The following is a 12,950-nucleotide window of genomic DNA, read 5'->3' as shown; positions in this document are numbered from 1 at the left end:
ACATGAAAGAACACATACTGCACGGATCCATTTATATGAAGTTCTAGAACAGACAAAACTAATGCATAGTAACAGGAAGCAGGTCAGAGCTGCCTTATTAGAGGGAGGTATTGACTGCAAAGAGACAAAAGGGGACCTTTTGGAGAAAATGAAATGTGTTATGTATTGACTGCGGTGGATGGAGGTTGCAAGGGTGTATATAATTATTAAAACTCATAGAGCTGAGCACTTAAGATTCATGAATTTTATTGTATGTAAATAATACCTCAATTAAAACAACAACAAAGCAAACAAAGAGGAAATCTTATGTAACTTGCACATGAAATCCCTAATCCCGGAATTAGTCCCACCTACTCTACTTGGCACAGCCTTTAATTTGGAGACTCACAGAAATCCAGGGCAAGTTTCATGCCAGTGCTAAGGGTAGGAGAAACCATCCTTGGCCTTGAGTTTCAACTTGCTTTGAATCTAATTGCTTTTCCATGTTCTAAGGTAAGCAGCACTCTCTAATGTACTTTTTAGTAATTAATTTAAATGTTATGCTGGAGTTCACTGGAAAGTTCACAGTTTGATATAAGTTTCCTAGGTAGTACATTTATATTCTCCATTTATGTTGCCCTTAGTGACTAGTGGGTTACCCCACATGGCCTGTGTGATGAGAACAAGTCACTACTCTGAATCATCTATCCTAAATGTAGACCCACCTTTGCTGTCCCACTAAACCCCTTTGCTACTTGTGGTCATTTGTATTGAGGCTGTATTTATCTATATTTTCTCCTCTAATAAAAAATAAATAAATAAATCCAATACATTTGCAAGTTGAAACTCTAATCCCCAAATCTCATTCCAGGATCACCGAGGCAGGGATACAGGGCTATCCCTAAAATTCTGCAAGATTTCCAACTCCCTACTCCCATCTGTTTCCTTACAGGAAGATCCCATCATTGATGAGACAGGAGTGCGTCTCGTTCTTGAAGGGAGGATCAGAGGAGAAGGGAAAACAGTCACAGGCCATGCAGATGGCTTTTCTTTGTCAGCAATGAAAAGCTGTTGCTGGATAAAATCTTGGAGCAATAGTTTCGGTAGTGCTACAATTATGCAAGAGAACACCCCTTAGTTTTGGGGACATGAATATACTAACAGAAGGAAGAATATTCCCAAATAAGTAATTCCTTTCAATCATTACCCCCATTTAGAGGCCTGGGGTGGTTAGGAACAACAAGAAAATTAATGAGGGCACTTTTCACAGTCACATGGCTCACCATCACCCTGAGATGCTCAGAATCCAGAGAGAGTTGGAGTTGCCAAATGAATTTTGAAAAAGCTCCCAGACCAGCTTGACCATCAACTCCAATGCACTTCCGAAGATGAGGCCATAGGGAATTTATGTGAGCAGCACCAAGGGATACAAAGAGCTAGTGCTCTTACTGAACTTCATTAGGACCTTGGGATCATTTTCTGAAACCAAAGATGCCAAAAAGAACCAAATTCCAAACTATAAGCTAATACTAAATTTGATATTGAGAGAGAGAGAGAAAAGGAACATCTTGATGGAAGTTCATACTGGACAAGTTGCTAATTCTGAACCCTTAACATAACAAAGTAATAAAGCCTTAAGAATAACAACCTGTAGTACAGATATAACAAGCCTGTTTTTTTTTGGACTCTGACTTTGGTGTCCATTTTAACTAAGCAGGATTAATCCATGTCCTACAAGCTCCACAAGCTTATGTTTATTTATAATATCCAATATTCCCATAAGCGCCAATGTTCCAAATGGAAGGTTGCATTTAGATAATGGCTATTTCTTCATTAAGATTTCATCATCCACCTACATTAAAAAGCTTCTCCCTACACTTTGCTGCTTTTGCTTTCACCTTGTTTATTCCTGTCTTATTTGCTTAATCTTGAGATCCTAGCTTCCCAGGCACTCTCAAATTTGAAACAAGCAAAGTTTGTGCATTAATGTGTCCTGCCCATGCATGATTTATGAACGGCAGCTTTCTTGGCACAATTGAATGGTATAAGAAAGACTTTGTTTTAAACGTTAAAGTAAATGTCAAGAAGTGGCAACAGTGGATGGGATATGAGAACATAATAGTGTGTAAAGAAATTTGGGTCAAGAGTTAACCAGTTTTTACTTGGTCTATTTCTTAATCTGTGGACTGATGCTCTGACCAATTTAATAGGTTATAAGGAGCCCTAACATTTGATCAACTAAAAAAGGACTCTATATTGTTGTTCTGAAAACTTACCCAACCGAACTCTCACTCTGCAGAAAAAATTTAGTCGTTAACATTTATACCAATAAAGAAAACAAATATCTTTGACTAGTTCAAAATAAATGTTTTCTCTTTGTTAAGCATCCTCATCAAGTTTTTCCTCTTTAGAACTCATTTTTAAGTCAGCTTATCAGTTAGTGTTTAAAAGTCTTTTAAAGAAAAGTCAAAATCTTCATACCGACAAGAGAAATACCCTGAGTAAAGTTAGAATCCAACTTTTGCTACATGCTCATGCAACAGAAAGACTCAATATTCCAGTCTACTTTTCTTATTATAAACTATGATCTCAAATAATATAATTTTGTTCAATAATTATAACTAAAATATACTTAGTAAGCAAAATAATAATTAAACTAATTATTCCAAACCATACCTTGTTGAGATGTTCCAACCACCTCCTACACAAAGCAGTCATGTCTAACCTTTCTCTGAAGATGACCAAATTGAAGAATGCATGAAATCATAATTCAAGTCTTCAAATAACAACACAATAATTTTACATGTAAATTTTTTATGTCATGCAATCTTAGCTCATAAATGCTTCCAAAGGACCTGAAATTAACTGTAGGAAATGAGAACTGATAAAGCCCAGGGCTTGAGCAAGCTAAGGACTCACAAGACAACTTGATACTTTGCTCCCTACGAAAGCCTCCTATACCCTGTATGGTAGAAGCAGCTCCGAACCACATTCAAGATTCAGAGTACTTGCCCACTGCAAAGAACACTGGCCCGTGGATGGAGCCCTACGTGACACACAGACGCAATGGGTTACCTTGTAGATTTTGCAATGGCAGGGTCATAATGCCTCCAGCTGCAGCTGCTGCTACCAGCCCTTGGATGTTGGTGAGATTCGCAGTAGGCAGTGTGAGGACGAGTCCCTGTTGCCCTCCTAGCTGTCCGGCCATGTTGAAGGGGATGAGGATAGGCTGGTTCAGGGCGGGCGTGCCTCCTGGCATCACACCAGCGACAGCGGAGGCTAACTGCTGTGCCGTCAGAAGTGGCTGCAAGGAAACACAATCCTAGCTCACTTTCCAGTGGAACCAAGGCATGGGCTTTAGACCAATTTTTTCTCCTACTTATGTGAGGTCAGAAAGTTCCTGAACAAGTAGTGAAGAAACATGCTCTGGTCCAGGAAAAAAAAAGATTGACTGATAGGAAAAAAATAGAAAATCACATTTATTGATATTTTTGGAAAATTCCATTTGGTTCTATCATCCTCTAAGGAGTTCAAACACCTTTAAAAGCAATACCTTACACTTATATATTATTCTTCCAATGAAGTTTCATTTGATCCTACCCTTATATAATTGAAACTCTGTTAATTTATTCTGTGTTGTTCCAGAAAGAATTCATTGGGGTCAGTGGATTTTTGTTGTTGTTGTTGTTCAAAAATAGCAACAAAATACTATTCTCATCTATTAAATTAGCGAAATTAATGTAAAAGAGTTACTCTGTGCTGGTAAGTCTGTAGTAACACCATCATGTAGATTTAGGACATGTACCCTGTCATAAGCCTTTTGGAAAGCAGTTTGGAGATCCATATCAAGAGCTACAAAAATATTCATCCCCTTTTGACTCAGAATATACTCCTAGGATATAGGCTGAAGATATAATTCAAACAGAAAAAAGAAACGCATGAAAGTATGCATTGCATTTTAAAATACATAAACGCTGAAAATAGTTTGTTACAGTACTAAGTTTGATAAGATATCACCTAGATTTTAAATGAATCATTATGACACCTTTTTAAAAATAGAGAAAGTTTATAAGAATACATGAAATAAAATGGAAAATTATTAAGCAAATGATAATGAAATCATTGTTAAAATAAAAAATTTGACAAGATCTAAAAAGAAATATAGAAAAACAAAAAATGTTTAATGTGGATAAATTTTAAAATGTTTTAAATATTTCCTTTGTTATCACTCTAGCATTCATTGCCCACTTAAAACAACATTTAAAAATACATGTTTATGTCCACTATTTAGCCAATAGCCATGTGCGACAGGAGAGGCAGCCTCATAGGGATGTGCTTTGGGCACTAGACACACTTGAGCTGGGTGAGGGCTCTTCCCCAGAATGATGTAGGAAGGATTCCTGCCCTGGCTGGGCCAGGCGACCCGAGGGGTCATTGATCTTAGAGTCTGTGGTCCAGGGCTTTCATTGAACCCCTTTGGGAACTTGGGGAGACATAATCTCAGGTCCTTTTTTTCCCCTCTAGACAAACCAATGCAAAACTCCTATTGAGGGGTTTCAACTTTTTTGTTTTTAATGCAGCTTTATTCTATAAAATAAAGGGTCATTCAATATGGGCATAGTACAAAGCCCAATATCTAATAGCCAGGCACTATTCTAGGCTGATGTATGTGTATGAACTCTGTTGCCCTACCACTGAGATACAGAGAGGTTAGTGACTTGCCCCAAATCCCACATCTAGGGGGGTGGGGAGCTCAAGACCAGAAGGCTGCTCCAGAGCCCACATCGCACCCCTTTCTCATCACTCCTTCTCAGTTCATGGAGGAGATTCAGAAAAGTGGGGCTACCGTTTTGCAGAATGAGGCGGGGGAGGAGGGTTGAACCCACTCTCTGCCATTTCCTATAGTTTTCCCTCAAGGCTACGTCTGAGGAGCCCTCTGAGGAAGCCTTGAGAGTCTATGCAGCCTAGTTTTAGAACCACAGCTCTAGACTCTGTGGGCCAAGCTCCTAATATATTTGCTAGACTTATTACATTCACAGAGGTTAACTGTGCCTTAAAAAAAAGAGAAAAGGTAAAGCACAAAAATAAACACATTTTTTTAGAAATAAATACTAAGTTATAAGCTGGTTCTCAAATTGCTGATGTTATATCACTGACCATCGTAATTCAAGATAAGAGGGGAGGCAGACTGGTGGCCCTCAGACTGTATACAGGATACAGATTTGGGTGTTTTGGCCTGTACTGTTTTTTAAATTGAATTTGCTGGCTTAAAGCAGGGCGTGCAATCTTTAGTTTGTCATGGTGTCCACCACTTCTCTCTGTTTGGGTCTGCCATGCTTCTTACATAAAACCTGGAAGCCTTAGAGCAGTGGTTCTCAACCTTCTGGCCCTTTCAATACAGTTCCTCATGTTTTGGTGACCCAACCATAAAATTATTTTCGTTGCTACTTCATAACTGTAATGTTGCTACTGTTATGAATCGTAATGTAAATATCTGATATGCAGGATGGTCTTAGGCGACCCCTGTGAAAGGGTCGTTTGACCACCAAAGGGGTCACGACCCACAGGTTGAGAGCCACTGCCTTAGAGTTTGTTGCCCTTGGTAGGTACACACACACACACACACAAACACGCACACACGCACACACACACACACAATGTCCTAAGCTAAGAATGAAATCAAAGGGGCAGAAAAAGCTGGTTACTACAATTCCCACTGAACTTTCTCCGGCTTTCATAAGAGAGTAGACATCTCCCTGGCTTTCGGTCCTCCCGCCCTTGTGCTCCAACATGGACAGTGGGATTTGAGGACAGGGGAACTTGGTGGCACTGGAACAAGAAAGTCAAGACAACCTAAGCTCTAAACTTGGGTTTTCAAGCCTTGAACTGGTGAGCCCTCAAAGTACTGAAAGCGATCAATTTCTAGGAACAAAAAGGGGTAGAAAAAGAGAGAGAGAAAGGCTCAAAGATCAGCTTCTTTTTCCATAAACTGGGGTGAACTCTGAAAGCTTCACGCTAAATAACAGAGGTAAAAAGAAAAAAAAAATCCCAGCATTTTATAATTGTGTTCTACATCTCCATGTAACCACAGGCTGCAAAAACCCCACAAATATTAGACTTTAAAAAATAATGAATGTATTTCTTTATTAATGCAGGGGCTGTATGTGATGTACAGTATTGTCAAACCCAATAAGCTGAACTTGCATTAAAATTGCATTAACTTTTTTATATTAAGTTACGTCTTACATTGCAAAAATGGCTGTAGTAAGGTTGAAATAACTTAATTTTCTTCACACTCCAGTCATTAAAGTTTTACTTCCTAGAAAACTGCACAGTAACTAACAGCACAGTTGTAGTGGGTCTTGAAGAAGAAGAAGAAGAAGAAAACAGGATTCCAAATGACTAAAACAAACATTTCCTGTAAAAAAAGAGAGAAAAGTTCTGCCAACCCACTTTTTCTTGATGGCATTTAATAAATAATGTAGCCCTGACTGGTTTGGCTCAGTGGATAGAGCCAAACAGCCTACAGACTGATGGGTCCTGGGTTCGATTCCAGTCAGGGGCATGTGCCTTAGTTGCGGGCACATACCCAGTGGGGAGTGTGCAGGAGGCAGTTGATCGATGTTTCTCTCTCGTCGATGTTTCTAACTCTCTATCCCTCTCCCTTTCTCTCTGTAAAAAATCAATAAAATATATTTAAAATAAATAGATAAATAGATAAATAAATAAATCATGTAGTTATACAGCTTCCCATACAAATATTTATCACCATCTTTTCTCTGTTGGAGCTAATTGGATTGCACTCATTATTATTTATTTGGTTCTTTATACAGTTAAGTCATTCTATATACAGCTTCATGGAAAGCAGTTGAGAGATACTGACCTGTGGCCCAACCGGGAATGGGGGGTGGGTCTGACTGGGCGGGGGGTGGTCAGGAGTGCCTGGGTCTGATAGTGCTGGGTTTCCTCTGGCCCCTGGAATCCAAAAGAGAAGTGCTCCTTTAATACACAAGCCAGCCTGAGAACTGCACAGGACCCATCTTCCTGAGACATCACATAACATTAAGGCACAGATGACTTGCCAGAGTGGTTTACCAAAGCTCCAGCACTCAATCACCCGTCAACTGCATACATTTTGCTAAGGACCATTCAGGTTGGCTCAAGTCATCCAGGAGGTAGCAGGCTCTGGCTGCAGGGAGAGTGCCACCATTATCAGTGGTGCCAACGGGCTGGTGTTACACATCAGTTTGCACAGGGTACCCCAAGGCATCGATTGTGTGGGAAACTGCATCCTTTTTTAAAATTTAAATATATTTTTTATTGTTGATAGCATTACAAATGTCTCCCACTTTACTCTCCTTTACCCCCCTTCTCCCAGCTCCTACTGACCCACCCCAGGTCTTCACCCCCCCATTGCCTGTGTCCATGGGCTATGCATATAAGTATATAAGTTATTTGGTTTATCTCTTCTCATCCCCCAAGCCCCACACCGAGGTATGTCAGTCTGTTCCATGCCTCCATGCCTTATGCATAGGTGGGCGACAGCTAATCTGATTCTCCAAAGCCAGAGAAAGTATGGTCTCAGACATGACCAAGTACAATTACACAGTCCCTTCATATGACTCATACACTTCTGCCCTTCTCCATACACCTTCAGACAACGAATCTCACAAATGTGTTTTCCTAGACACAAAGCCTTTTTACCGTCACCTTACATGATGTCCTAAAAAAGATATGGGTCTCTTTAAGCAAGCTTCCTGGGTGCTACCTGAAGCAGTAAGAACCCCACACGACCCCCAAGCATAGAACACAACTTACTTCCTTTGCTGAGATCCTGTTGGACACCAAAGCATGCAAAAGGAAATGCCACCAAGAGAGCAGCACTTCTGAGCCTTCTTAAACATTATAGCGTCTCTGTGTAGGCTTACGTGCTTTTTTTCAGGGTAAGCCATATAGCAGGTAAGATAGTGGCAGTACAATAAATACATGAGTAAATAAACAAATAGAGCTAGCAGAAAACTTTGAAGGATTTTAGTTGGCTGCTTTTATTTTGTTGATGGTTGAAACCCAATTCCATGCAACCCTTAGCAAGGCTCTCTGTCCGGAAATTTGTCCTATGAATAGCAAGTGGAAGACAACTCTGTTTACTGGCCTGTCATGGATGACCAAGAAAAAAAAAAGATATGACTCTGTCACACTTATAAATTTTAAAGAAGGCATTATTGGTTCATTTGAAACAAATTCTTCTATATATTCTCCAAAGGGACAGACTTATAAATAATGGAAATGTGGGGGAAAAATACTTCAGCACATTAAGCTACAAATAAAATTGACTGCTACATATTATTCAATTGACTTCTATCTCCACTGCGATGTGTCAATCATAATGGCATTTTATAACAGGATTAAGCAATAAATGTGCAAAGCCATTATGCAGAAATCTGAAAATCTGATTAATTTGTAATATTTGTGTGTGTGCAGAAAGTCAGGAATGGACATTGCTTGGGGAATACTTACAAGCATTCTATTGAAATTTCTAAATTGATTTGGAGCAAACTAATAAAAACACAGACTTGCTGACATTTTATAAAGTGAATTCTGTCAAAATACGTTTGGCATTTTAATGATTGCTGTCATTTAATAACAAGGGTTGGATGACCCATCATAAGATGCCAACAATTTCCCCATAATGTGCAGGGAGATCTTTCCTTTAAATTTTTTATATGTGATTTACTTATTGTGCTTGAATAGCAGGGCACTTTAAACTGGAAGCTGTGTTATGCATTGTAAATCTCACATTTTCTCTTCTTATACTATACCCAAAGTCTTATTTTGTCTTAAAATTCTCAGCAAAGCTTTATGTACTTTTATAGAACTAACCAGGTCCAAAGTGATGCTTTTGGTCAAATATTCAGATTAGGTAAATTCTCAAATAGCTAAAACCCCACTTTGGTTTATTTTTATAAGATGTTTTAAAATTTTGGTTGGTTTCCCATGCTCACCAGGTAGGGGTTTTTACTCAAGACTGTGAAAAGAGAGTTTTATTTTGCACAGAAGAGAAAAACCCTTTACACAATTAAAAAATATATACAATTTAAAAGATTTCTATGCCATGTCAGGCCCTTCAGTTTCATATTTCTTTCACGAGTACCATGCCCATTTTTGACTCCGTTCCTAATGACATGCCCTTGTAGGGTTTAGGATTTGTCCCATACAGGTACTGTGTCAACCAGAGTGTGTGTTTGTTCCTGTAACTTTACACAGATTACATCTGCTTACGTTTTATTCTCTGTGGCTGGAGGCCTTCACTAGCGTACAGCAGCTTGTTTCGAAGCTGGTTATTTTCAAAAACCATGTTCAGTGCAGTACAGGGCAATTCCACACACTTTTATGTGTAAAATGAAGCCTTTCACAGGCTCTACAAGAGATTATGTATGCTTTCCTGCCCGGATCAAAGGTAATGTTTCTTCTTAATGCACATCTCCATTTTCCCCCAACACATGTATATCACGCTTAACTTTGTAAGACCATAAACCAATCTGTCTGGCTGTAAGGCAACTCCCAGTTCAGGGGTCTTCTCAGAGCCAGCGGGGGAATCCAGCAGTCAGAATGAATAAGTGACACTGGCGAAGGGTTTCAGAGAGATTTGAAGCAGTGCTTAGCCTACGCCAGCGGAGAACTTGAGGTTAGCTCTTCCCATGGGCGCAGACATAAAAACATGAACGTAAATGGTTGAGCAAATTCCTCCTGATCAAGTTCCTAGGAAACGTGTTACCTCTCTAGAGACCAAGAATGTCCAGAAAGCTCTCGGTGGCCTGCTCAGGACTTAATAGTCTGTGCTTTTCAGGCAGCAACTGTGAACTCCAATAGGGCAGGACTGTGTTCACCAGTTCACCACTTACACCCAGGTGCACTGAAGGCATTTCACTCACTTTGAGTATTCTCTCAGTCGAAATGGAGGCTTGGCTTTTAATTTGGGAGTGGGATAATTCCTTCAAGAGAGATATTGGCATCCACTTGACTTTTTACTACAATTTAGCATAAATCTTGGAAATATCTTTAAAATCATTAGCTTGTTGGCAAATTTTACCTCAATTCCAATTTAGATATTAAAAGCAGTTTGTTGTACAATTTAAAAGCAAGAACTCTCTTTTTTTTTTTTTTTTTGAGAGAGAGAGAGAGAGAGAGAGAGAGAGAGAGAGAGAGACTAGAGAGAGAGAGACACTAGAGAGAGAGAGAAAGGAAGGGAAGGAGGGGGGGAGAGAGAAACATCAGTGTGAGAGAGACACATTGATTGGTTGCCTCCTGCATGTGCACCGACAGGGGCTGGGGATCCAACCCGCAACCCAAGTAGGTGCCCTTAACAGGGAATTGAACACAGATCCTTTGGTGCATGGGCCGGTGCTCTAACCTGGAGTACCACCTACCAGGGCAAAAAGCAAGGATTCTTGGACTTTAAGCTCTGCCTAGGTCTAAATTTAGCTCTGCTACTTCACTAGTCACTAGTATGTGAATTTGGGCTTGTTTCCCCTCTTCTTTATGTACCAGTCTCCTCCTGTAAAAGCCAGGGAAAATAACAGTACCTCCCTCATAGGATTGCTGTTGTGAGGACTGAGTGAGAAAATATGTAAAATGTGGTACCGTGCATACTTGTCACATATGTGCTATTTCTCTTGACCATTATTAATTAATGAGATTTAATACCATATTTTAACATTATTTAATTTTCCCATCATATTCACCTGCCCTACATCAACTTAATACATACTCCCATCCCTATATGTGCAAACCCACATTCCCTCACACACTACCCCGAATGCATACTCTGTACCATCCGACTGGTAAACTAGGATAAAACTTATTTTTAATTGTTAAAATAGCTGCTTGTCAGAGTACTGGTTTATTCAACACTATCCCTCCAGTGTTGATCTCACGTCTGAACCCTACAGGCTGCCTGCAGCTCACTCTGCTTTGGAGGGACTGGACTTACCGCAGAACCACGAGGGGTGGGATCCCAGGCACTGGACTCCTCCCTTCAGTGCCTTCCTGAGGAGAGAGCCTCACAAGCCCCCCCCCCCCCAACTCACGGTCAGAGTTCCTGAGTGACTGTCCCTTGTTCCTCATGGCAAGTTACGTACTTATTTATGGATTGGGTATAATGGGTTCTCATCAAGGCAAACTAGGCTTGGCATCCCTCAGCTACTCTAAAATTAAAGTAGATGTGCATCCCAGGAAGGAGTTCTAAATCCTATCCCCCATTTTGGAATTGACTACCAAATAAGCCATTTTAAGAAACAACGAAGCACTTTTAATGCGGAGAGGCTATACCTCTTTCTGGAGCCTTATCCCGTTACCTTGGCAAAGAGGCTACAATGGCCATGGCATTGAGAAGGAAGCAGAATTGCCAATATAAATTGCTCACCATGAATAAACCAGTTCTACCTCCTCCTATGTCAGCGATGGCGAACCTTTTGAGCTCGGCGTGTCAGCATTTTGAAAAACCCCAACTTAACTCTGGTGCCGTGTCACATATAGAAATTTTTTGATATTTGCAACCTTGGTAAAACAAAGACATATTTCTGATATTTATTTTATATATTTAAATGCCATTTAACAAAGAAAAATCAATTAAAAAAATGAGTTCGCGTGTCACCTCTGACACGCGTGTCATAGGTTCGCCATCACTGCCCTCTGTGGTGGCCATGCCTCCCAGTCAATGCACCATAGTCTCTTGTTAATGACCAATGCACTTTTAATGAATCAGGTTCCGCAGAGGGAGCCTTTGGTTTCTGTGCTCTCTGCATTAGCACAAACATAGTCACATGAAAGGTCCAGGGAGCCCTCAGCTTTTTCTGGTATTCATATCTTTCCTGCCCACTGTTTGTGGTCTTCACCAGTGAGCCAGGCGATGCAAAGGTTGCTTATGATCAGATGGACGGTTGAATGCATTATTATTTTATGTTGGGCATGTGACCCCAGCTAAGCAGGGCAGAAATCCCCTCTAAATTAAACTTCCCTTTCTTTCAATTTCTTCAAGGTTGCTAAATGCCAAGAAGGGACTTGGCATTTAGTGAAAGTGTCTATAAAAGTCTTTTCAAAGCCATTGCCACCGTTTGCCCCTTTTGATGGCCAGCCAGGAGTTCTTTGTTATACTGGCCACACACACTATACAGGAATCCGGTGGAAATGGAGACTTTAAAGTGATAAACACCCTTGAGAATCAAACATTCATTAATTCACATAAGGATTTGCATGCTTTCATAAGTTCTGTTGTCAAGTACTTGTAGCTTCACCCATTGAGGCCTGGAGGACAGAGACTGCCTGAAGACATTAATGTGTATAAGGGATCCCTTTCTTCTTCTAGCAGGTGGCTAAGTGGTTCTGCTGATCTTCATTAAAAGGCTTCTCAGATGCATGGAAAGTCAGTGAGATTTGGGATATCTAGATGAAGCATAGCAAGAAACCCCACAAATCCCTTCTGTGGACTTGATTATCTGAAGATGTTTCTGTAATATTTACCGAAGTTCGTCAATATCTATTTCAACTCTACAGGCAGACTTAGCCTATATGTGGTATAGGAGCCTTTAAATACATTTTGTTCTCTTAAACTTTACTAAATCTCCCTCAGTTTTCCTCCAGCAACTTTTTAATCATTGTTTTCACATCCATCTAATAAAAGCAGAGCTGAAGTCCTGTGTTATCCGAGCCAATATAGGCCTCAATTCCTGTAAATGCTTCCTCTCAGCAAAAAGAAAGATAAAAAGGAGAGAGTCATCAAACATACTCGGGCAATATTCTATGACACACTGTTGGCAGCGTATAGGGTGCTTTGGGGTATGGGTTTTTCCTGAGTACTGCTATGTTTATAAGAGTTTAAGTTCTTTCAAGGCAAATACTTTTTTTTTATTTTTTTATTGCTTAAAGTATTACAAAGGGTATTACATATGTGTCCTTTTTCCCCCCCGCCCTTG

The 12,950-nt window shown here is 40.0% G+C and overlaps 1 protein-coding gene across 1 annotated transcript in view; it reads right to left on the bottom strand.

The window, feature by feature from the left end:
• POU6F2 (POU class 6 homeobox 2) overlaps positions 1–9,334 on the bottom strand; it is a gene marked incomplete at its 5' end in the record, with an annotated part of 228,596 nt that extends 219,262 nt beyond the window's left edge. The window contains 3 exons of the mRNA XM_081102004.1: positions 3,055–3,283; positions 8,982–9,004; positions 9,259–9,334. Of these exons, the coding sequence (XP_080958130.1) occupies positions 3,055–3,283; positions 8,982–9,004; positions 9,259–9,334 (328 nt within the window). The remainder of the gene's footprint in view (positions 1–3,054; positions 3,284–8,981; positions 9,005–9,258) is intronic.
• Between the last annotated feature and the right edge of the window lie 3,616 nt (positions 9,335–12,950).

The sequence above is a fragment of the Myotis nattereri genome, assembly GCF_964212035.1.
Source record: "Myotis nattereri genome assembly, chromosome: 11".
Lineage (NCBI taxonomy): Eukaryota > Metazoa > Chordata > Mammalia > Chiroptera > Vespertilionidae > Myotis > Myotis nattereri.
This window is presented reverse-complemented; position numbering and strand designations above follow the sequence as displayed.